We start from the raw sequence: 24,690 nt of genomic DNA on the forward strand, positions 1-24,690 counted from the left end.
AAGTGTCTACAAGGACACAAGGTTTGCTGTAAATTTTGACTGATTTCTGTAGGTATTCTGACAACATAGTGCAAGATTATTACTCTTTGCAATACTTCTCAGGAGAGTGTGTAAAAAAAAAAAAAAAAAGGCCCCCCGCATAGCATTTAGATATACTAAGAAAAAATATTTTTTAAAAGGCACGTTGTTATATATCATGCAGTCTTGTTTGAAATTTGTACACTGGTGATATTTTTTTATCTACTAAATGAAATGATAGATATTTCATTCCTGTCTGACCACTAGAAGATATTTTGGACTTGTTTTTATGCTTATGGCACATATAGGAACTCAAAAAACTTTGGCCAGACTTCATGCGTCATTTGCTGGAAGCCTGTTCACAAAGAACCTGCACAACCCAAAGTCCTTTTAACTCCCGGGAGTGCCTCAACAAACACAGCGGACGCTACCCAGCATAAATTATCTATTAATAAATGATATTTATTTATAAACTGATCAACCATAGCATCTTTTTATAGACTACACTAAGTAAATCAAAACAGGTAATTATCTATATTAACATCTGTGCAACAGTATACTTACAGGGAGCTTTCAGTTAACATACAGATTCCCATCAGGAGAGCAAGTCAACAGCAGCAGCAGATGGCTGCATTTTGGGTTAAATGCTCCTTACATTAAAAAAAAAAAACAACAGAAAAAGCCAACAGGTGCTGAAGAGTAGTAATGAGTAGCCTCTTTCCCCTCACCTCCATTTCCCTGTAGGATTCAAACAATCACGTCAGTGATAACCACCCACAGGGTTATTAATTTTCATTCAGAAGTAGGAACTATGAGGGTGGCTTTTAATTGTAGAATCAGCCTCATGGTTCCTGATGGGCTTTCAGCCTTGGACCAAAACCTAAGGATGAAATGAGCTGTATCCTAGCCCCTGCTTTCCTGCGTGACACTAGCCCGGTCCCTAAACACATCTCACTGCTTCAGCTCATACATCTGTAAGTTTAAAAAAAAAAAAAAAAAAAAAAAAAGCTGTTTGAGAGGAATGCAGAGAGGCTAAATTCATCAACACTTTGAAATGAACTTGCAGTAGTAAGCACTGGTATTTTCATTGCAAAAGGAGGCCTTTTGCTGGGAAACATCAATGCAACAGGATCATTTACTGACAGACTTGTCAGCACTTTTAGTCAGGCTGGAGTACTACAACATGCATTTGGCTAAACTGTTTAAACAGAATATATTACTTAACATAAATTTTCTATGTTACTGTAACTATGGAAATTGTTCTTCAAAAGCCAAACATGCTTACCTGATCTGCAGGTAGTACAGAGTAGCGGAGTTTCTCTAAAATCTAGAGAATTACACTGATTTTTCTGCCTGAGGATTCCACCTAATAATAACAACATATTTTTCTACACTGTGACTTGGTTCTGGCTTCATACATTTCCATTCCAGTGTCATTCGTAACTGCTTTTAACTTCAGCAAAAAGCAAGATTCAATTTCAGCTAAGACCAAACATATCAAATTCAACTAAAAAAAAAGTGTTGGGGAGGGGAAAGGAAGGGCATTTTGGCTGGGGAGAAAAACGAGAAGAAGGGACTGTAAAGAGAGTAAAGGGCAAATTTTATCTGAGATGTAACAGTATCTTTGCAGCAGTAGCAGCAGCGGTTAGCTGGCACAACTTTCTGGACCTAATCTCTTCAACCATTAGTTTTTCATCCGTATGCTCTGCCGTGCGCTGCGGAGAGAGAGGGAGATCGGGATCGCTGCTGCGGCTGCACAGCCCATGCCAGGAACCTCTTGGTACACTGGCTGCATCACCGCGTCCCAGCCCAAGTGAGCTCATGAGGCTCAGCTGGACTCGGAGAGGTAACACAGACACGTAATGAACACAACTGTCACGGAAAGTCTAAGAGGGACACTTGTTCCACGGACTGCGCGGACAATGAGGAACTGGCGTGCCACCCCCTCTCTCTCCCCCCAGCTGATGCCAAGGCAGGCGGCCGGCCGCCGGCAGATGAATAGCAGGTCTGTTCCAGCAGCTGCGCGTCCTGGTCCAGCGAAGAGAGAGTCTCTGGGAGCGCAGAGTGCCCCGCTCCGTGCGCCGTCTGCAGAGGAAGGGACCTGGGGGCAAAAGGATGGCCTCGGAAGGGGAGAGCATCAATCTTCAAGTGAGTCTATCTCGGGGAAATACCCATGGGAGGGAGAGGCGGGAGGGAAGATCCCTGGTTTGGAGGAAATATCCACCGCTCCTATCATTCGCTCCTCAGCGTTGGCAGCCAATTTCACTTGAAAACTCAGTGCTGCTTTTTTCCTCTGTTCCCCTTTGACAAAAAGCTAGTGGCAGGATCTCTGCCCTGCGCTGCCAGGAGCTGTTACGAGCCTTTTTCCGAAAGAGTGAGGGTAAGAAGAGGGGTATTACTAAAAAGAGCTGCTTTTGGGGGGAAGGAAGGGCAGCAGGGGCAGAAGTTAGCCTTCAGCTCTCAGAAGGAGGCAGCACATACTTTACAAGCTGCAAAAACTTGAGCCATTCCTCATCTCACAAAGCCTTGCTCTGTTTGGCAGAAAGTACTCCCAATCTGGAGAGGAGGAAAAGAAATAAATACAGCAAATGCTGAGGGAGCACAGAGGCCAGGGTTTCCTATGTAGGGTTTATAGAGAAACAAAACTTCTTGGTGAAGCTCTCCCAGTTCTCTATGTTCCTTTTCTGAGTGTTTGTGTTTTTTAAGAAGGGTGTTTCTTGTGCTCAGCGTGTGTGCTAGGAAAGGGCAACTACCCAAGGGTTTGGAAAAAGAAACTTTTAGAGATTAAATGGAATCAAAATCCCAGATCACAAACACCCATCAAACTTCAGTTCAAGTCCAGATCCGCACTTCAGACAACTCTGGAGAAGGGAAGAATATGAAGCATTGCCCAGGGCACAGCTTCCAGCCCTGAGGAGGTGGGCAGCAGGGTCCAAATTTTGCAGCCGATTTTTCTGTCTTTAATGATCTTTAACATCCTTAGACTTGAAAGTGGGGAAGTCTGTCTGGGGTCTCAATTTTTATTTCTTTGGCCCATGTCAGAGAAACTAAAATGGAAAGATTTGTGCCTTTGGAAATGACCAGGACAATTATCCTTAACTAGAAAAAAGGACCAAGAATTCCTGATCGTGCAGAATGTATCTCCACTGACATACGAGGCGCAGAGCCGATTTTTAAGACCTGGGAACAGTTATGCTCAGATAAGGGACAAGATGACTGAGGAAGATACACAGGTAACTGTGACAGTTTGTGAAAATGTACTCTATTTAGGACTGAGGAAGAGAGAAGTTAGGCTTTCCTAGAACTAGGTAATAAGGGGAAAAATATAGAAATCAGTGAGCTAGAAACTGGGGGCAAAGGGCAAAGAGGACAAGAAAATTATGCTAAATAAAAAGTCAAATTAACTCCTTGTGTATTAAATCATTCCACCCAATGGAAAGTTTCAGGTCTACTGCGTATTTGAAGCCCAGGTTTCATAGATGAAAAAAATCAGCTTCACCAATTAAAATACTCATAAACTTTTGAAAAATCTGGGGTTTAGATTTTTCTCTTTCAACCCATCTTGAGATTAAGTGAAGACTAAAAGTGATCCTCAGCATCTTCAGCCTTTACAATACTCAAATAAATAAGCCCAGAAGGTCAAAGGTTCCTTGAGTTACAAAATTGAAAAGAGCATACCTGTCTGTTTCTAGAGCAGGAAGGTGTGGAGTGTTTCTATCCACCTCTACACAGGTTGCCACAAGAAAAATCATGCTACTGAGATTTTCTTTGCAACACCTTACAGGGATTTCATGAAGCCTCCAGACAGTACAAAATATAGGTGAATGCACACAGATTCCTGTATGCTTATGACTGGGAAATATACAGTGCTAGCAGGGGAGAGAAAGAGCATTACATACAACCACATAGTATGACGGATGCACTCGACCTTTTAACCAAACTAGTGGTAGTTTGGTTCAGGCTCCAAAGGAGCTAAAGGCCTAAGCCGTAAATGGGCCAAGAACTCCTCTAGTTTCAGTCTGTTCTCTGAAAACCCACAAAGGAGCAGAGTGACACAGTGAGCATCGATGCATATGAGCTTGGAACACCGATCATGCGATTAACACATGAATAGTGGGTGGCTTTTCTGAGACTCATTTACTGAGGAACAAAGAAAGTTGTGGGTACAAGGAGTCTCATGCATACCTTTCCCATCGCATGGAATTTGACTACAAGCCAATCACTTTATTCCATAAATATGACAGGCTAAGTGAGCCTTCTTTGAGCTCTCCCGGCTAAGCAGCCTGGCTGCATGGTGGTGATCTCCCTTTGAGCTGGGACACCTCTCGAGGTTGCTCTTCAAGGCAGAGAGACCTTTTACCAACAGCAGATCTTTGGTAAGCGGCCGATATCGCGCATAACTTTGTAGTATGGTAGCTTTGATTTGTGCCTTGGTAACTTTTATTTTGCCCTGGTAACTTTGATTTGTGCCTTGGTAGTTCTGAACTGTTGTTCAAATGATTGTGCTGTACAGTAATAGAGTGAACCTTGCCATCAAACTTTGTTAAGTTACACTTTTACAATATCGTATTAAAACCACTTTCACTAATAGCTTTGATGGTGATTCTTTAAGTGATCTAAATCACCCATTCGCGACGAATCGATGTAGTCGGCAGGATCCTAAATCAGGATTTGCGGCACAGAGCTGAGACAAGCAGAGGGTCCTGGCAATGACGTGACTTGACAAGTGTGAGGTGAAGAGAGGAGCGGTCAGTGGTGGAGAAAAGAAGTCTTTCAGTTGAAAGTACATTTAAAAGCCTCTTTTGAGTTCCTGCTCTGAGCACTGAAGGCAGAGCAGGTGTCTTCTTGAAAGTTTCCAGCTGTGGGTTTATGAAGAGCTTGTGGGAATGTGCACTGCACACTCTGGAGTGGTAATGCATGACTCACTTCTCCTCAAAGAGCTCCTGGATGGAGTAGCAGAAACAGTCATGGAAGTTAACTATGATACAATAGAGAAATAGGGATTTTTATTTATAGGGAGAGGGTCCTGTGTCTGAAGAAGTTGAACCTACTAGCATTTCTTCTACAACATTTACATGGACAGGCTAGACAGGTAACAATAGAATGAAAACAATGTGAGCCTCTGGCCCAGCGTAGGAGAGAGCTGGAAGAGGCAATCAAGATTTAAGAAGGCTCTAAGGAGAACTGCTCAGGCCCCAAATTTTTTGCTTATCCTAAATTATGAGAACAGGAGGTCACTCAGTGAAATTGAAAGTCTCCATAACAAGAGACTCCCCCACCCAGCGTGTCATCAGCCTGTGGAATTTGCCATCTCCTGGAGCAGGTTAGAAGGTCAAATATTGGAGCAAGCACTGAGAAGAGGTCGGGAGGTCCAGTAACAATATTTACAGTTATGCAAGCTAAAAAAGGTACTTTCAAATCCCATAAGCCAATAGCAGGATAAAAATAAATATACTTTTCAGTTCCCTACAGGCAATGGCACAATTGCTGACTGCAAGCAGTATCCTGAATTAGAGAAGTTATACACCAACTGTCCATAAGTGAGACCAAGGACTGCTTTTTAACAGCAAGAAGTATCTCCCATTAATCCACTTTCTCCCTCACAAAAATTTTCTTGTTCTGTCTGTTTCAAAAGAGTCTGTTTTCCAGTTCTGACTTCTAGGAAGACCAGCAAAACCTCAAACTGTGCACACAGAGATGCTAAAAGGAAATGGTACTGAAATGGAAAAAAAAGCCACAAGGCTGTAGAGCAGCCTCCCCAGATCTGTGCCAGCTAGCCAAGTGCTAAGACAAAAGATAAAACTTGAATTAAAATCTTTTAATTAAAAAGATTAATTTACCTATTAAAAGATAAAACTTTAACATGAATTAATTTGAATGATGCATTCTTCTTCCCAGACGTCTCCATTTGGGGCTTCCAAGTGAAACTTTCACCTTCCCCTATTAAGCATCTGCCATTAATGAGAAACAAGGCAGGCAGACCAGCAACCTGATGAGATATAACAGAGTACCTCCTGAGACAACTGGGATCAGAAAAATACGTTCGGGATAGAAACAAATAAAACAACCCAACAAGATCCCATCACCAATTTCTTTTTACTTCAGGAAACAAAGATTTATAGATTAGAATAGGAAGTATGGCTTTGATAGTCACATTCTGGCTGATTTATCTGCATTTCTTTATGCTATTATTCCCCCTGGCTCTTGCTTCCCACCCTTCCATACAGATTTGCAGGGGGCAGAGAGGAGGAGGGAGCCATACAGGACCATTCTTTTCAGCAGCAAAAGACCCATTACATCTGTTTAGTTGTGTACCTCAGCTGCTGCAGTTCACGCTCTGGCATCTTAACACAACCCTGTTTCATCGGTGATTTAAGCTAATGTACCAGACTTTGAATGGGAGCAACTGAGACAACATCCGTTCCACCACTCCCACCACAGCGGCAGTAACCAGGGGAAGGTCCGTGGACAGCTGAAATCAGTAACACTCACACATTATTGCCATGGCTAATTCTGTCAGAGCCCCAGACAAATATTGCAGAATGGAGCAAAGATTGGGGCTGGTTCTAAATGGCTCCAGAGTTTTATTAGGTTTGGATTTTTATATTTTCTTATTCATGAATGGCTGTTATGTTCTGTATAAATGGGTGTTTAAGGGATGTGCACTGGATGAATGTCATCCATATTCGTGTTGCAAAAAAAGCTATATGTGATATGTTGCATCTTTCTTTTTATAGTTTCTTACTCTTTGGTTTAAAAAATTTACAATCCTCTGGGACGAGTAGCAGAAATAATACCTCACCATTTAGGGAGTCATTCATACATCAAAAGTAAAAAGAGTAAACATGAAATAATCATTCTGGAAAATGGACCCTACACTGAAATTTTTTGGCAGAAGCTATTTGGTGAATACTTTGAATGCAAAATACATCTGTGGAAATAAAGACAGGTTTACAAGCAACTTACAAGGGAAAAAAATTTTAATAATTGGATAATTTATTTCCAGTGCTCAGTTTTTGACCAGATCTACAGCGGGAAGATTTTAGACGGGCAGATAAATAGCATTAGCTATAGGCCTGACAGTGGGGACTTTTCCAAAATGCCCACAAAACAAATGGAAAGTCCCACTTACCACTGTAAATCCCATCTCCCACATGACACTTTCAGTCTAGGCCTGATGAGGTGATGCAGGGAGTGTGTTCACAACTGAATTAGACTTTTGGGTTTGTGGTTTTTTTTGTGGCTGTAACGTGTGCCTTGAGGCTGTGATGTGCTTACAAGTTCTTGGCCTGGGCACGTATTTGCCTGCTTCTGCAACAACAGCCAGCTTGTGCTTTCTAGTGCTGTAAAACCTTTGCTCTCCTTTAGCAATTTCCTATAACAGTGACGATCTAACATTGCCAGCTGAGCAGTGTCCCTGCCCCAGTGGACTTCAGTAGCATTATCTGGGTTCTGTAATTTGGGCCTGGATAATGACAATCTGCACTAAGAGAGAGAAAGAGCCTTTCAGAAAGAAAATCACAAGTGCTTCAGAGAGCGCTATTCCTGTGATATGCCTGTATGGTGTGTGTAACTCAGCCATCAAGAGTTTGAAGAACTTATCTCACTGTGTTTTTAACTGAAGTAACCCAATTACTGCAGCCCCTGAAGCAGGATCCCACTCCCCACTCCCAGGAATGCACTTGGAACTGCCTGTGCCATTCATTTGACCCTGGTAAAGCTGGTTCAGAGGGCTAAACTCAGACAAAGCTAACCACTTTTTGGCAAGGTTAATGCCCTGGTTTGCTGTCCTGCAGTGGTTCTCGGGAGGATCAGACAACTGCCAATGACTAAGACTGTGTGGCCATGAGAGCATGTAGAGGCAGCAGGATCTCTCCTTCAGATCAATTAGCTGAAGGTCCAAGTCTGGGCGTAGCCAGTGGAAGAAGGATGGAAGACCCAAAAGTAGAAATGATTGCTCTTACTAATGGACATCACTCAGATTGCAAGATTTTGGACTGCTACTTGAGAGTAAAGCCTTTACAGGACTAGCTAGAGGCTTAGGCAGAGATTCACCATGCCCTAGTTGGTCAAAAGACAGGTGTGAAATAGGATTCTGGCTCTGGTATAGTTACCAGACATGGAGGTGAGGTGCTGTGTGCTCCGGTCTGCAACGAACCAACCCTACAAGGCAGTGGGAGAAAAAGTCCCATAATTTACTGTTATGGCAGCCCCAGCTCTGGGTGAAACTCCTTTGTCTAGTGCCACACGTTGTAGACTGGCATTCTCACGCCCATTCTCACACTTAGGAGTGAGAATGATCCTATGCTTTTCTCCCGCAGCTGCAGGGACATGCAAGTCTGCGTAGCATTACCCACGCTGGTCCCAGAAACCGATAACACTCACACTAGAAGACAGACAGCACGATCAAAACACGCTGAGAAGGAGACTTTCTTACAGCCAGTACTAATTGGTCCTTTGTTCTATAGTCAGATGTGGCATTTCACCTCTCCTCCATACATTCCTCCTGCCCTCTTTACCTGGACACGGCCAGCCTTCCCACTTAGAGTGAACGTTCCCTTATGCCCTTCCCAAACACATGGATGGTATTTTCTTATCTTGAGAAACTGGACCCCAGGTTTTAGGGTGTCTGGGGACAATGAGGAACATGTGGAGTCAAATACACTGTCGGAGTTATCCCATGGAAACCAGCGGCCTTACACCGGAGGCTGACCTGGTCCCTCGCACTCCACCTTGTTGAGGGGTGGTGAAAGAAAAGTATCGGCATCTTTCTGAGAGAGGGAGCCTAGTCCCATGCTGTGCACTGGGCAGGCCATGTGCATTGCGAAGCCCTGCATGTGAAGGCAGAGAAGGGAAAGGGGGCAAAGGGGCTGTTGATAGAGAGCATATCAAATAGTAAATTAGCCTGACTGACCCATCGGTCAGTGAATCTGCTCTCACTCAAACAACAGGCGTGGAGAGGCCTCCCACAGAAGACTACAAGGGACTGTTGTTAAATAGGATTCTTCCGCTGTGTTTAGGGTTAGGGTAGGATTAAGATAACCCTGCAACAGAAAGAAAAAGGCAACGATGCACCGTTAGAACAGTCATTTCCTCTGATGTATCTAAAAAGTTGCCTGGCAGTGCTATAGGTTACAGAAAGGAGGCCGTGCTGCCAGAGGACACTGACTGCAGAGCACGCAGACCCCAGGCCCGCTGAGGCAGAGCGCCGTACCAGTGGTGCTGCCTCTTCGGCCTCGCAGGGACGAGGGATACCCGGACCTCCCCAGGCTCCGTGAGGGGCTCTGCCTGCAATTGCACATAGGCCCACAGTGACAATGCATGCCAGTCTACAACGTGTGGCACTAGACAAAGGAGTTTCACCCAGAGCTGGGGCTGCCATAACAGTAAATTATGGGACTTTTTCTCCCACTGCCTTGTAGGGTTGGTTCGTTGCAGACCGGAGCACACAGCACCTCGCCTCCATGTCTGGTAACTATAGCAGAGCCAGAGCTCGTGTCACAGCTAGAAACTGTCAAAAGTTGCGAGGGAGGGGAAATGGGCTGTATAAAAGCAATCTAGGGAAGCCCAGACATTTCTGAAGGGGAGACTGGGAGGGAGAGAGGGAGTCACTTGCACCGGTGGGTGCTGCCACCTCCCCTCAGGTAAAGAGAGAGGAGCCCAGAGGTTGGCAGCTACAAAAGCTTATCAATAATAACAGATTTCTGTGCCTTCTTTATAAAGCTCATACAACAGAAGCAGGGGGAGCAGAGAGGCAGCAAGGCCCAGGAGGCATGGGGTCTCCCTGAGGGGGTGGGAACGGGGTGAAGCGGCACAGGACCTGGGGTGACAAGATGGTGCGGGTGCAGCACTGAGGGCCGAGGGGATGCTCAGGGCTTTGCGCGGTGGGGGCCCTATGTCCCACCGAGAGCAGCCGCAAGTCAGCGTGGCTGCACCCCATCCAGGAGAGCCAAGGACAACCCTCCTGCCGCCCCTGTGCCACATTGCCAGCCCAGCTTGGCCTGCTTGCAGCACCCACGCATCAGCCACCAGCAGGACCCCTTTCCCCTCATTCCATCATCTCCCCCTCAGCCACCACCTCTAGGGGCACCATCTCTCGCTATGTACCCGTTTCCCACATTGAAGTACACATACATCTCACCCAAACTTGCATCTTACAGATTGGAGTGCACGAGGAGTGGGTTTTATTTAGTGAGTAATCATAAACCTGGTTATGGTGGTGGTAACACGTGGTTCTCCTGGCTGGCCAATGGCAAAACCTCCCAGTGAGACATCTTTGTGAGTGGGAGTCCTCTGCAACATGAAATACCTGTTAAACCACAGCTAAATCAATTTTTGTGTCTTTTGTCAAAAAATTGCTTCCCTCGGTTTCATTCCAGCCCATGTCTGAGAGCTGAACCACACACTTGCTTCTTTGTTTGTCTTCAGCCAACAAACATACATCACCTCTGCTCATTTAGCCACTAAAAATGGAAGCCTTCAGCCCAAGTTACCATTTCTCAGCCCTTCCTGAAAAATATGTATTCATTTGTTATGTTTCTCTTCTGAGAACCAAAAATGGGCAATGCTGCATGCGTACAATAACCACACACAGAAGTAGTGAGCTTCTCCAAGTACAAAAGGGTGCACGGGCATTTTCACTGCCATTTCTCCATCCCTGGCTTGTGAGTCAAATGTTTATAAAACTCTCTCTGAGAAAAGGCAATACAAGAATATTGTAATCTAGACTGCCTCGGGTATGTAAACATGTAACAGAAACATTTGAATTGGACACCAGAATGATGGAAAAGCCTGTGTGCAGATGCTGCAAGATTCACATCACCAGTTACCATACACCTTGACACACTCCTTTGAACCAGGCAAGCTATAATTCCTTGTCAAATTATATGAATCAGATGTGTGACTCTATAATTACAGCTGTGAAAACCATTACACTCAGGATCTTAGAAGTTTCTATCCAAAATAACCCTTGGGGAAGAAATTTCTCATGAAGCTGCTTAGGTCAAGGTTCAGCGAGTGCTGGAATTTCTGGGGGAATCCTGTCAGCAGGTTTAGAGAAATGAGAAGAAGAAAATGAGATGATGTACTGGTCTGTGAATTGTTTAGGCTCTTTTTTTTTTTTCTTTAGGTTTTTAATTTTTGCAAATATTTACGCATATTTGCAGGAGTTTTTTCTTTGCACTCACACAACTCCAAATGATATTTTGGGGGACTAAAAAAAACCCCCAAATTTACCACAGACCTTAGTTATGTGAGAAAAATAACGGCTCCTACCAATCTAACAAGAGCCAAAGGACAATCAACCATTCATCTCTAACCCATGTTTTACTGAAGGAATGTTTCTGCAGAAAATAACAACACAGCAATACTTTGTAATCTCAGAGGACTTGTGTGAGAAACACGTTCTGCTTTCCCTAGTTCTCCAAGTATTTTGTAAATATCAGTGAGTTTAATTTCACAATCCCCATATGGAGCAAAAGGTATTTTCCTGCCTATTTTACAGATACTAGGTCAAGGCAGAGATGGTTAAATGACCACTGGTGTACCCGAGGACACACAAGTAAAAAGTGGCAGAAGCAGGAAGGAAAGACTGAGCATCTCTGTTTGGATGGGTAGATCGCCATGCAGCAGCAATGTGTTCTGTGGTTTCATTTCTACTTCTCACTGGCTAAATTCTTAATCTCTGTTATTTTTTTTAAGAAATCATTAAAGATTGTTTTATTTAACCATCAAAGACCACTCTGTTACTTCACACAATGTAAAGAAGAACGTTAATTGAAGCTGTCAATAAGAACAAACACAATTCCTTCCCTGCTGAATGTAACTTCAACATCAATTGGAAACAAATTTCGACACCCTTTCAAAAGTTCAGGCACGCAGCTGTGTTTGTACCTCTTTCTTGGTAGAGCTACAGTCATGCTCAACCATGTTGGTGTAAGAAGCAAACCCCAAAGCCAAAGTGAAACAAGCTAAATTATACTAAACATAAATTCTGACTCAGAATGACCATACACATTCTTGATGCAACTATTTTACTTCAGGTTTGCACCTTTTTTTTAGTTGATTCAGATGAAATGTTCCTGCATGTCGCTGTGTGATTTCAGGCTGTGGCTACACATTTTTTGCTGACTGGAGCTGAAGCGCCGAAGCGGGGAGGTTCATTCTCATCACCACCATCAATTATTATTGCTGCCTCAATGCAACTGCTCAAAGTAATCACTCTATCAAGACTGTCTGGGCTAGGAAACCTCCATTACTGAGTGTCTAAACTAACCCAGATCATTGTGAAAGAAATTGTTTAGGGAATATGCAATTATGCCTTCTAAGGAAGAATTAAGTCCCCTGCCTTCACAAGTCTGGACAGAGACAGAAACAGCAGCTCCTTTAGATAGGCCTTCATCCATCTTATTGCAATGGGATAATTGTTTGCATTCTTGGATATTTCTTGGCTGGTCTTGTTAGCTGAAGATCTAGTTCTTCTGGGATGATCAGAAGACCATAAGATATACAATCTGGGTTCTTCTTAGACGTAAAGAATAAGGAAAACAGATACAAACACAAATACAATAAAAATATTCCTCCATAACATAAGCACCTGGGTATTTTTCATCTTTTGCCCATGGTGATACCTTGACTGGCAGTCCACACTGATCAGAGAGACATCCAGCAAGAGATTAATATGCTACAAGAAAATATAATATGCTGCTCTTTTCTTTTAAGAGAAACAGATCTGAACTCCATCTTCATGTGCTAGATTCTTGGGAGCTGATTCTGGACCAATTCCTTAGCCAGCCCCCATTTTTGGCATGTGGCTGTGAAAAAGTTGCCGAAGGGAGTTGTGTCAAAGGGCTTTTACTTTGCTCTTAATGGCTCCACGTACAGTCTGAAGGAATCTGAAGCGCTCACGAAATGTGGTTTCCCCTCTGGTGTTTGCTGTTCAGCTGGCTCAGCAGCTCAACCATTTAAAACCATTGTGAGTGGATTTAGCACTTGTGAAATAATGCTGGCCTATTCAGATCCGGAGAGGGATGGGCAAAGTCCACCAGCACAATAAAAGCCCCTCTTCCCTCCTTCTCAGATGAGGAGCCAGGGTGCAACAGAGTTTGAGGGAGAAAACTTATTTTGGGCCTACCAAATTAGAAAAGCTAACACACGCTCAGAGGAGGCAATATCTTCAGCATCCCAGAAGAAGAAAAAAAAAAGAAAACAAAAAAAGAAAACACACACACCAAAGCCCAGCTACTTAAGTATAGGAAACAAATCATGAAAGAGAGAAAGGAAAAAAAAAAAAAGAGGAGTGGAGCCCCAGAAGCAAGCTCCAGCATGGTGTGATCCACAAAATGACAGATTATGAATGCTAGGAAGCCAAATGGGGGGAACAGATACAGAGAACTGAGAGTCCTGGTGGTCTCTATCCCCAGAAACGAGAGAAGATGGAGCCCCCCACTTCATCCTAGCCTGAGCTACTAAGTATAGCAAGAGGTGTGTTTCATCTCTGAGTTGATCTAATGCTCAATTATTCTGCTGAGACCATGAAAAAAGCGAGATAACTAAAGCCATCTCTGATGTGGACAGCGTTGCAGGCACGCTGTAGATCTGTATCTTTATGCAGAGATTTGAACTCAGGACTAGGCTCAGACAGGCAACTCAAGAGCAGATGGTAACAGGTCTTGGTGGCTACTAATTAGGTTAGCTTTTGGTTAGTGATGTTGAGCTGAGTAGCCCTCTGATTCATTTCCAACCCCCTCTGCACCACCTTCAGCCACAAGCCTCCAGGCATCACCCTGAGTTACTGAACTAAGTAGTTTACAGTGTTCACTTTTTTGGGCCATGGCAAAATGGCACTTGTCTTACGGATCCCCAGGTTGGGGAAAGGGCTCGGGGTTCGGATGTGGGCCAGCGTGTTGGTGAACTCAGGTGTTTACAGCCAGGGTGGAGCAGGGTCGTTTTAAAGCGCTTCCTCTTGCCTCACTTGCGCAACGTACAAACAGGGACATTATCTCTCCTGTGGGAGCGACTGACTCAGATGCTTGGCCAGCTGCAGGGAAAGGTGTCCCCGTGGCTGCCAACAGCAAAGAATAGCTGAAAAATAAAAAGATGCATCGCTCTGTGGCTGCAAATGATAACAATACATTCCTCTCTATTCTGATCCAAAAGCAATTTTTTTCTTCCTTTGTTCCCCTCCCTGTTTTTTCCTATCTGATGAGAGCTAGGTTCTCAGCTAGGAGCCCAGCCTTTCTGTTATTGGTGTGCCTAACACAATTTTTATATTCCTCCCATTTCTTTATTTTACATATTATCAAATGACTTACGAAAAGTAAAGTTCAGCCAACTAAACATCAAAGGAGTTACGCAAGAGCAAGTTGCACTGAGCTTTACCATGAGCCCTGTACAGTTAACCATGTATGGCCATGGACTTGATAAATCTGTTTATGAAGTACGTTGTAGGTATATACTGTTGCAGATCTGGCTGGAGCAGTCTGAAAGGATACTGCTCCCGGTGGCTATCCTTCAGTCAGAAGACGCTGTCTCTAGCACTATTCTTGACCTCTCTGATAAATAAGGGGCAGTATCTAGCGGAGTAATTGCTCCAGCTATATCAGCCATTTCCATGCACACGATACATTTGTACCCTACACATGGCGAAGTACTTCTTCATTTGTTATCATCTTCTCAGTAAGCATAATGGTAAAGTTGATTCAGCAGAAATGAGAGCAACACTTGTGGGAAGTTTGTCTTAGGACCGGCAAAATACACAGGCTAAGAGAAGGCTGTGATTTACTGATCACAATCTTTGTATGGAAAGATCTATGTTCTTTGAAGGCCCTCTTCTCCTCCTGGTGCATTATGAAGGGCAGGTAGGACTCTGTGACTCCTCTTGGTTGTGCTATAGACAATATTCTGTGGGCTCAAAACTGTGGGAATATTGTATCTGTTACCAAGCAGTATTCAGTCTGCCTTTTGCCCAAGGCACCTGTATTACGTATACAATCAACGCTAACATGTTGATACCTGCGAGCAGAGGAAAATTCACATTCTGTACTCAAATGCTGCAGGATCTGAGGTGTTAGGAGGATGTATGAAATTAAGGTAGGGAGGGCAGGGGAGGAGAGGACATACTTCGCAGTTACATTTAAATGTAATAGGTGTAGCTGAGTGAAGGCCTTCAAGATGGAAGATTGAAAAGGTATCCTTTGAGGCAGTATTTCTTCAGAAGGTAGATTACAAGGTAAAAGGTCTTCAAAAGGCCCAACGAAAACAAGACTGTTTGGTGCCAGGGTCAAGAACTGAGGAGAACAATTGTAATGATATCACTAAACATTTATCTTCCTCTCAGGTAGGGATAAATACAGATTAAGAGTCACTGGTCATGATAATCATATTAATAGGTGGAAAGAAGTTTCTTTTGCCCGTCTTCTCTGGTCATGTCAGCAGCAGCATCAAACAGAGTGTCAGGGTGTTCAAACAGGATATGAGAAACTGTGAATAAGAAAAAAGGGGCAGACTGGCATTTGGTTTTGTTTTTTTCAGAAAAAAAAAGACTGTAGTGAGTACACAGAAAGGCACCACAAAACCACTTCATAAAGCTACTGCACAACATACTGACAATAAAGCTGAGCTGCTCCAACAACAGTGAGCTCTGCTGGGGAAGGCAGAAACCAGAAAAGGAACAGTGTGTTCAAAAGTGAATAAACTATAAGGATAAACTCCTCCCATCACTTTGTGCTACATATATGTAAATTTTTCAATGCGCAACTAAAACTGGTAGCTAATATGAGCTACTACTCTGAGCCCATGCCAGTTAATGACCATCACAACCACTATAGCGCTCCAAACACAGGCACCCAGAGCCTAGTCTGCCCCACGTGGTTCAGGGTTTTTTTTCCTCCTTCTCCCTAACTCTTCCATCCATCCTCAAACATTCAGGAGTTCATTTGGACAGAGCTTTTTGGCTACCCTCTTATAACAATCCAGCTCCCATACAAAACGCATACTGAGTGAACCCCACTTGAAATCCAGGGCATTTGTTCTGCATCGCTGGTTCCCACTTCTTTTGTCCCTTGGTCATCCTGAAGTGAGAAACTACAAGATAAACACCAGATACAGTGACAAAGAAATCATAAGAAACTCCTGTTCCTGCAAAATTTTGTTTCCTGCTCCAGAAACTTACACGTTCAGTGGCTGAACGTGAATGCATTTCAGAAGAAGACTGTATTTGCAGAATTTGGGCATTCAACTGTCAGAGAAATGGTTATTCTGCTTTAATCTCCTCCCACTCCTATTCTGGCCCAGAGGCATTTGCTTCCCCAATACAGTCTCCTAGCAAGGCCTCATTTGCTACACCCCTTCCCAAAGGTCTCTCAAAGCAATGTCTACCCAGGAGATCTCTGAAAAACACAATTGTCACTAAGGGGAGTTGGGCCTCCCTTTAATTTCTGCCATGCTGTACTATAGCTCCTCATTATAAAGTTAGCTCTTAAAGGTTCTTTGTCTCTCCAGGGTTGAAAGTTGCTGACTGAATGTCTGGGTCCAATTTTCCACCAGTCCTCCTTTAACTGGCCATTCTCAGCTATGCAAAGTGCTTGCATAATGCTACAAGATATTCACATCAATCTTATTTAACATTTTGAACCTGGTTTGCAAAGGGGTTAATGAGAAAACAAAACACAACCTGTATAATCAGTCACCAGAAAAAAGTACCAGCCTAATCTTTTAATATAGAGCCTGAACAGCAGTTCTTTTCACAGAGGGAAGAGGAGTGACATTTTTTCTAATCTGAGAATGTAATTCCCAGGGACAGTGTATGAGAAAACAACAGTAATCTACAGAACACCCAGGAACAGTTGTTGAAAGATTCCCAGGGTGTTACTTTTGGCAGGACATCAGGTTCCAATAAAACCTACTGAAAACACTAGACTAACAACAACAATAATAATACTATTTTACACAGATGCAGTGTCTTTCATCTAAGGGCCACAAAAGGCTTCTGCAAATGGTGGACAAGCTCCTCGAGGGGGGGTAAATGAAATTGATGCTCCATAGATGTTGCCACTGATTCACCGATTTAGAAGATAGGTTATTGCGTTCAGAGTGTTAGAGGGTACAGAAAGAAAAGAGTTAACATGTATAGGCAAGCTTAGGAGCATTCTTTGTAGTGAACTTGCATAAACATGGTAACCTATTTTTTAATGTTTTTAGTAAATCAACTGCTGACATTCCACATATACAATTTGAGCACCTGTACACAAATCAGGTAACCAAAGATTACATTGTGCAAATACACAAAGTAGTAGGTGAGTTCATGCACAGCTACTTGACTCTAATGTGAAATTCTATATCCTATGCTTGCAATTCCTGCTTGGCATGCTCTTGTATGTTTTCTGAGACCAGTCTGGGACTTTAAAAATATATATAACCATATATAAGTACATGAAAAGTTAGGGACTAGAAATAAGAGATTGGTGTAGACCACTTGTGAACTGCTAGAAGTTTTGGATCCAGACCCACACTTTGCACTGTTAGCCTATCTCTTCAGGGGAACCATTCCACAGTGTGGCTACCTTTCACAAAACCCAAGATGCTGCATCACTCTGGGCCACATATGAATCTCAGCCTATACTTTATAAACCATACTGTGAAGATTTTGCTGGTGGTGTTATAGTGGCAAAATTTCCCGTGGAAATACAGCTTCTACTGCATCATTAACAGCTTTTATGGTTTAATTGGATTGCTTACAACTTTTTGGCACAAGTATACTATCAAATGTTGCTACACTGGCCTTACCTAAGTGACATTAAGAGGACTACACATATTGAGATAAGTGGTTCCTTTCCTCAGGGTGTCTCAGCGTGTATTTCACATGAGGATTACATCTTGCTCTTTGTAGCCATTTCCAGAGTCAACATCACCCTTGTTTCCCAGCCCAGCACTCTAATCATACAGCAAAAGCTGTTGAGAAGTCACTGTCTGTGCCCCGAACACACAGACACACGAAATTCCTACTCACTGTTTACATGAAGGAAATTACGCGAAACAAGTCATGCTTCCTCTGTGTCATAAGGGTAACAACAATAGCAACGAAGGTTTTGTCATGACACCCCCAGTCTAAGGCAATGACTAACAACCAGAAAGAGTAGATATCAGGATGATCTAATAGCCTGCTGTTCCCAAAAGGGGGAGGTCCTGCTCCTCTTCAGCCTATGACCCTTTGCTCCCTCCTTATCTCCTGCTTCCAGAGACACATCCCACCTTGTCCTTGTGGTGGCATTTGCCAAACACTTCTCACAAACAATTCAGCTCATTAAGGGTGGAGAAAATGGTCTATTTTTCTTTTCTTTTCTTTTTTAATTTAGCTTGGCTTAATGAGCTGAATTGGCTTAGAACAGGGTCTTATGAAAGCAAGAGTGCAAGAGAGTACAAGACTCATAGCAGGAGCATTTGCTCTGGACTCTTCGATCACCATAGCTACAAGGTGTAACCCTCAGAGTTATGCAGAAGATACTCTCTTGCCGGTAGTCTCACTTTTTCATATGGATGAGCATAGCTACTTCCTGAGATAATTTGTTCAAGTCGGGAAGGGGATTAGCAGAATAATTGGTGTAATTCAGAAGTTGTGTTCGGCCAGAATAATTCTGGCCTCTTAGAGCTGTACCATACAATAACACAAAAGAACGAAGAGGGGCAATTAGAACTGATGACACACAACTGGAATAGCTTTTATGGGTTGAACGTACTGTGATGGCAAGGCATCACAGCCACTAAGAGCTATGTAACGCTTTACTCACTATCAGATATACCCACATGTCTTCCCTGTGGCTTGAAACAGCATCTATCACTAGGCTAAAATGTACAAAAGCACACCAAGCACCATGAATCACTGCAGAATTCAAGTCCATTTTCTCCATCTAGTTTTGCTTACCCTGGACGTGGAGGGCACCTTGTCAGAATCCTTAAAGAAGCTTCAACACCACCCCCACTAGAATATCTTCACCTCCCCATAAATGCATGGGCACTTGCTCCTTTCAGCCCTCAGCTTCTGCACAGAGACAACAGATGTGTAACTGTTATCATTGGACATAGGTTAAGAATTTACAAATGGGTCTCAGCAGCTGTATTTGGAAGCTAAGTTCTGAGAAAGTGAACTCTTCTCATCTTTCCAGATTTTGGTTTTGAACAACCCCATAGTTATGGTCAGAGATTAGAGAGATTTTTGTGGTGCTAAAAAAATGGTTTGGAATTTCTTGTCCAGCCATCTGCCCTCAAAACTTAGCAGATGACTCACTAGCACTCACCTCCATTTGTTACTGAACTAAAACTTTTATCTCCTCAGCTTCTTGTAAAGTTCCACTCTGTATCTTTTCAGAAGCAGAGCCTGTTCTAATATGAAAGAACAAACAATGTGGGAAGTGCAACTCAGAATTCAAGTTTTCAAAAGTGCTCATGTTAAATTCCGGCTGAGCTAATATGCACGTATGCACAGAGGCATTTGCACGCATAAATCACAGCTTGCTTACATCTGGCACATGCAAAGAGCACACTGTTTGGCACACTGTTTAAATGTACTTCAACTACTGGACTGCATTCAGGTCTGCAGATAATTTTGAAAAAGTTTCTTTGCAGTCAGGAGACACAAAACCTTACTATTTTGCTGATATTCTTATGTATCAAAGATACTCACTGTTGCCTGCTATTTCCTGATGAAACTTCTGCAGCCTTGCATCCGTGGGATTATCAAAATAGGTGCTTTTCATTCTTGGGTACTAGAAAAGCTATCTCCATACCCCAGGTGTTATTTGTTTACCCTGCACAAGTTCAGAACAGCACTTATAAGCAATCACAGTTCGTAAGTTAACTGCATAGTTTGACCAAGGTCCAATTTCAAGTAAAACAGCTACCTAAAGCAGCAAGTAGTTACACCATTTTACCCAGACTGAATAGTCTGTTGCAGTCTCACAGAAGCTGTTCACCATTTTGCTTGCATATTCAGCCCCAACTATAGAAGATATGCCCAGAGAAGTCCAAGCTAAAAATATCAAACTGGTGCCACACCTAGATTGCTTTTACCACCTTGGACCAGATTAAGTGCACATCAGGTGAATTTTCCAGAGTGGTTTGTGAAAACCCATTAGTCAGTACAATGTTGGTCACAACCCTTTAAACTGTACTTTTTTTCCCCTGCAAGTGGGTCAGATTCCTTCTGGGTCCAAAATGATAGCTTTTGAGAAAGGAATACTTCTTTTACTCTTAACCTGGAAATTTACAATCTGCTCAGAACTGCTTTCGAGTTATGCAAGTCCAGATCTGTATTTCTTTCATAATTGTCTACCATGGTAACAAATAGGGCAGCGCCATGTCTGGTCCCTCAAGCTCTGTACTTGTGCCAAAGATAACCAGTTATACTAGCATAATTAATTTTGATGCATTAATAACACAACAGCTTTTGTCTTTACCAGCCAGCATATTTGCCAGTAAGATTTGGCAAACATAATTTAGCAAAGTCCTTTCCTCTGTTAACAGGGAGAACAATCCCTGAGTTTAAAGACCAGGGGAGGAATCTTCATTTAGGGGTTAATCATCACTTTATAACTCCTGCAAAATTCACACTCGAGGCTCTGATTTAGTTATATACAATAACTGTGGCTTGCTAATTAAGAGCAACATGGGTATTAGCCTTTCTTCTTTTAGGTTCTTAAATTGCTGATTTAAAACTTCTCTCAGTCTAAGAAGTATTTCTAAATATCTGAAGTGTGAAATAGCAAGGACATTTGCATCTCCAGCCAAACCCACAGAGGTTGGAAAGAAAGGCATGATTTACATTCAATACCTCAACCTATAACCTGGAGGACATCTGGAACTCTTCAACACCAACCTCCACTCTATGAAAGAGGGGCTCTTCTCCTGTGGGTACAAAGCAGATTCACCTTTTGACTGCATTTGTTGTCACTGAGGGAGCTTTAGCTTGAGGTTATCCATTCCCTCCTATGACTTGTATATGAGACAAAGCAAGTAGTACTCCGGAGATATGTGAAGTCTTTCTGAACTCATTTGAAATCTTGTCTTGGTCTTTCACTGGAGTACCTAACAGGTACCCTGCTTTTCAGCTCATGCAGATTTTCCCAAAGATCCCAAACCACTCTCTATTTATTGTGAAGTGCAAAGAAAAGAAAATGGTTTCTCCATCTTACTTAAGAAAGAAAAAAGACTTCACTTTTGAATTCCAAAGTATATTTCGATGAGCCCTACTTATTTATCAGTACCAATAAAACTACTCTTGTGGTACAAAGAACTTAATTCACCAGGTTCAGTCCACCAGATATGCTGGAGGTTAGTCTAGTCCCTTACAGGTGGAGTTTAATGGAGTTTAAGAGTGCTTCTGAATGGCTGGGGTCATGGGATGATACCTCATCTTAGCTTGATTAAGACAACATTTCTTCTGATTACATACTATTAAGAAAGGTCTGATTAACTTTGGCTTCAGTAGTCTGTAGAAATTTTTTATTTTCCTGATTCCTTTAAGCCTGAACTGGATTTGATAGCAGTTTTTAATTATGAAATTTGATGCCAACTTTCATTCCGTTGCATCAATAGCCTTAACTTTTTTCCCCCCAAAGTTTCACTTTGTTCACTGCTTTATGCTACCAGGACTTGGTAATCCCTTTGTAGCCGCAGAATTTCTTTATAAAAAAAAAAAGAGAAAAAGGATTAAAAGCACACAAGATCACTTGCTGTACCAAATTAAAGCTTTCAAGAATACATGGCAGCATGGAAAATGTGTGGAGATGTGAGTAAGAGGAGACGAACGATAACCCTGGAGGCAGTGGCAGAATGCAGCATATGCACAGGAGCACAGCACCAGTAGGGGCAGGCCTGGGGGCAGACATTACGCAAATCAGGCAACCATGTCCCCATCATGAGGGGTTCCACAGGGAACCACGTGACCCTTTTCCTATTGACTTTGATGAAGGGGATTCTGAAGGTAGATAGTTAAATCATTTCAACTGGGACATCTTCAATACGGGGTAAACATTCACACTGGAATGGTATACTCTTTCTGCTTCCTCAGTGTCAAGGTGCAATAGCACATTGACCGAAAAGTTGTTCTAAGGATGATTGTGGTATGTAGGGGTGATGGGGGGAAAACGGTGGTGGGGCAGCATCTACGTTATTACTCAGAGCCTTTCAAGCGCATCTGCAAGGCACGCACATTGTACAGCCCCATGCTGCAGTAGCAGGAACGGTTTGGGGGGGTCTTTGGAATGGACAAAAGTGAATAGAATGAAAACCATTTGTACAGGACACTACTATTAGATTTCATTATGGTTGGTCTTTCTATGGGATCCCGGATTCCCAAAGGAAAACAATTGCCAGGAAGGTCCTTTCTGTGCATTTTCCAGGTAGCTGCGATAATTTCTTTCATATGGAGATGTCATTTCCACAATGCAGTGATTTCTCAGTCAGTTCAAGCACATATTCCAGAGAGTACAGACTTGCAAGTTGTCCAGAAACACTAGGCAGTCCAAATGGAGCTGCCTGTTCATTTAACTGTCAAATATATAGCTGATGTAAGAAGTGCTTTCTCTGTTTTCCTCTCCATTTCTAGATGTACTCCAAGGGATTAAATGCAGTTTTAAAAGCACTTATGATCTGTTTGCAGTAGTAGCCATCTCTTACCCTAGCTGTAGCTGGAAAAGCTTAGACCAACTGCAGTGATTTTGCTAACATTCCAGTGACCTGACTATTCACAAGGACAGGGTATTTTTGATAGCAAGCCCTTAATTTTCATCCTGTAGACCCAGCTGGTCCACAGAGGCTGACATCATTTGACCACAAAATATAAGATACTAACCACTTTAGCTTTTGCCAGAGTAGAGTTTGATAGCTGAGCACTGATTAAAATTTCTTTTGGAATCAGTGTCCACTATATATGCTGTTATTCACCAGTGGCACGTATTCAATGTCTTTATGCAATTGGCCAGTAGGGTTTTTTTTCTATGGACATATTTGCCAAGACGAAAAACCAGAAAAAATTTAAACCATTTCCAATGTGTTTCCAACTGCTGAGCTATGTTTTCTGAACCACATTGTTGAGTTGTGATCTAAACTTAATGAATATTCTCCTGGGCAGCTGCTATTCAGTGATTCTCCATTTTCTTTTTCGATTATGATCTGTAAATCATTGAACATTAACATTATCAAGTGGGGCTACACTTATGCACAATCTGGGTTCATTACAAGGCAAGTTGTAATATGCAGTTATTTCTTCCTCTCTCTAGGTTTAAAAATCTAGTCTGGAATGATTTTATAGTCTTCTTTGGAATGAAGAATACTCCTGAAACAAAAAATGCCCAACTTTCCAAATATATGCTGGTGTTGCTAATGCTGGTTTGACAACTGTGACATATGCATATTTCACAGCAAAGTTTTGGTTTTGTTTGGGTTTTTTTTCCCCAGGCAGCTCAGTGTTCTGAAAGAGCTGATGATGAAATATTGAACAAGCATTGTTAACATTTAGTTGGAGCAATCTAACAGCTTAGCCATAAGTTTTAGTGAGAAGAAAATCTCGATATGGAATTATTTTTGATTGGAAAATAAAAGACAGTTCTAGTAAATCTTTTCAAAACTGTGTTGGTTGAAAGAAAGTTCATGAAATCTTTCCATCTTTGAAATAGCTCTTTATTCTGGATTGATTGTCCTGGTATTTTATGTTACAAAACATTTAAAATATTGTTGGATTAGTTAAACCATTTTCTCTCAACATAATATAGATACTTTTTTTCCCTTTGACTTTTCTCTCCCAGACAATTTTGAAACACTTAGCACCATCCTTCCAGATCAAAACAAAATAAACTGAATGTAACCAAGTAATCAGTGCATATTACGCACTCTCTTCTGGATCTGAGCCACACAAGATCTGGATCAGTTACAGCTTTCTGCTGAAAAGCTTGGCTCTTCACCTCAGGCTGCAGGGACTCACATGTTCAGCTTTGGACATTCTCTAGTTAAGACTTCAGTGTCAAAGCACTGGCTATCACAACAGTATCAATACTCACTGGATTCTGTAATCCTAGTGCTGTAAAACTCACCGAGTGGGTGGTCTTAGTAAACACAGAGCAAATTCCAAACTCCGTAGCAAGATATCTTGAACAAACACTTTGTACTTATAATACACCAATTAATAAAATGGGAGAGTTCAGGTTTTATGAGACTGTTGCATGGTGAACCGAGATTTTCTGCATCAAATGTTTCCCTTTCTTGATCTTGGAAAACAGATGAAGAGCTGAAAGCAGTCAGTTATCCACTATGTAATTATCGATTATATATAACTATTGGTTGAGATGCAAGTTTTCTCCAGCTGAATACAACAAATCTTAACTACACTACAAGAAATTGAATGATGGTTGCTAGGGCATGTAGTTGACATTGTTACAGGTAAACCCTGGAAAGAGTTAGAAATTTACCAGCCAAAACCAGTTAGTGGTCACACTGTTCCAGCATATACCAAGAAATCAACCCCTTTCTAATCTGTTGTCAAAAGGTTAAAACCTATTCCTGCGTTGCTTCACATGGCTTTGCTGTATAAGAGTGAAGCAGAGCAATGTTTTGGTTCAGGACTTGACTCAGATAGTGGCCATGTCTCTGGCTGCTGTGTTTTTATGTTACTTCCAGAGATGC

At 42.4% G+C, this 24,690-nt stretch overlaps 1 protein-coding gene across 3 annotated transcripts in view; it reads left to right on the top strand.

Annotated features, from left to right (window-relative positions):
* NINJ2 (ninjurin 2) overlaps positions 1–24,690 on the top strand; it is a 307,674-nt gene that overhangs the window by 255,946 nt on the left and 27,038 nt on the right. Inside the window, exon 1 of one of the 3 annotated variants that reach the window (XM_049822692.1) lies at positions 2,000–2,166. The exons of 1 other annotated variant lie outside the window; for it this stretch is intronic. In XM_049822692.1, coding sequence (XP_049678649.1) covers positions 2,134–2,166 — 33 coding nt within the window. In that variant the 5' untranslated portion in view covers positions 2,000–2,133. Of the gene's footprint in view, positions 1–1,999; positions 2,167–4,261; positions 4,395–24,690 lie in introns of those variants that run through there. One more of the 3 variants, XM_049822693.1, reaches the window with a different exon arrangement.

The sequence above is a fragment of the Accipiter gentilis genome, chromosome 18 (assembly GCF_929443795.1).
Source record: "Accipiter gentilis chromosome 18, bAccGen1.1, whole genome shotgun sequence".
Lineage (NCBI taxonomy): Eukaryota > Metazoa > Chordata > Aves > Accipitriformes > Accipitridae > Astur > Astur gentilis.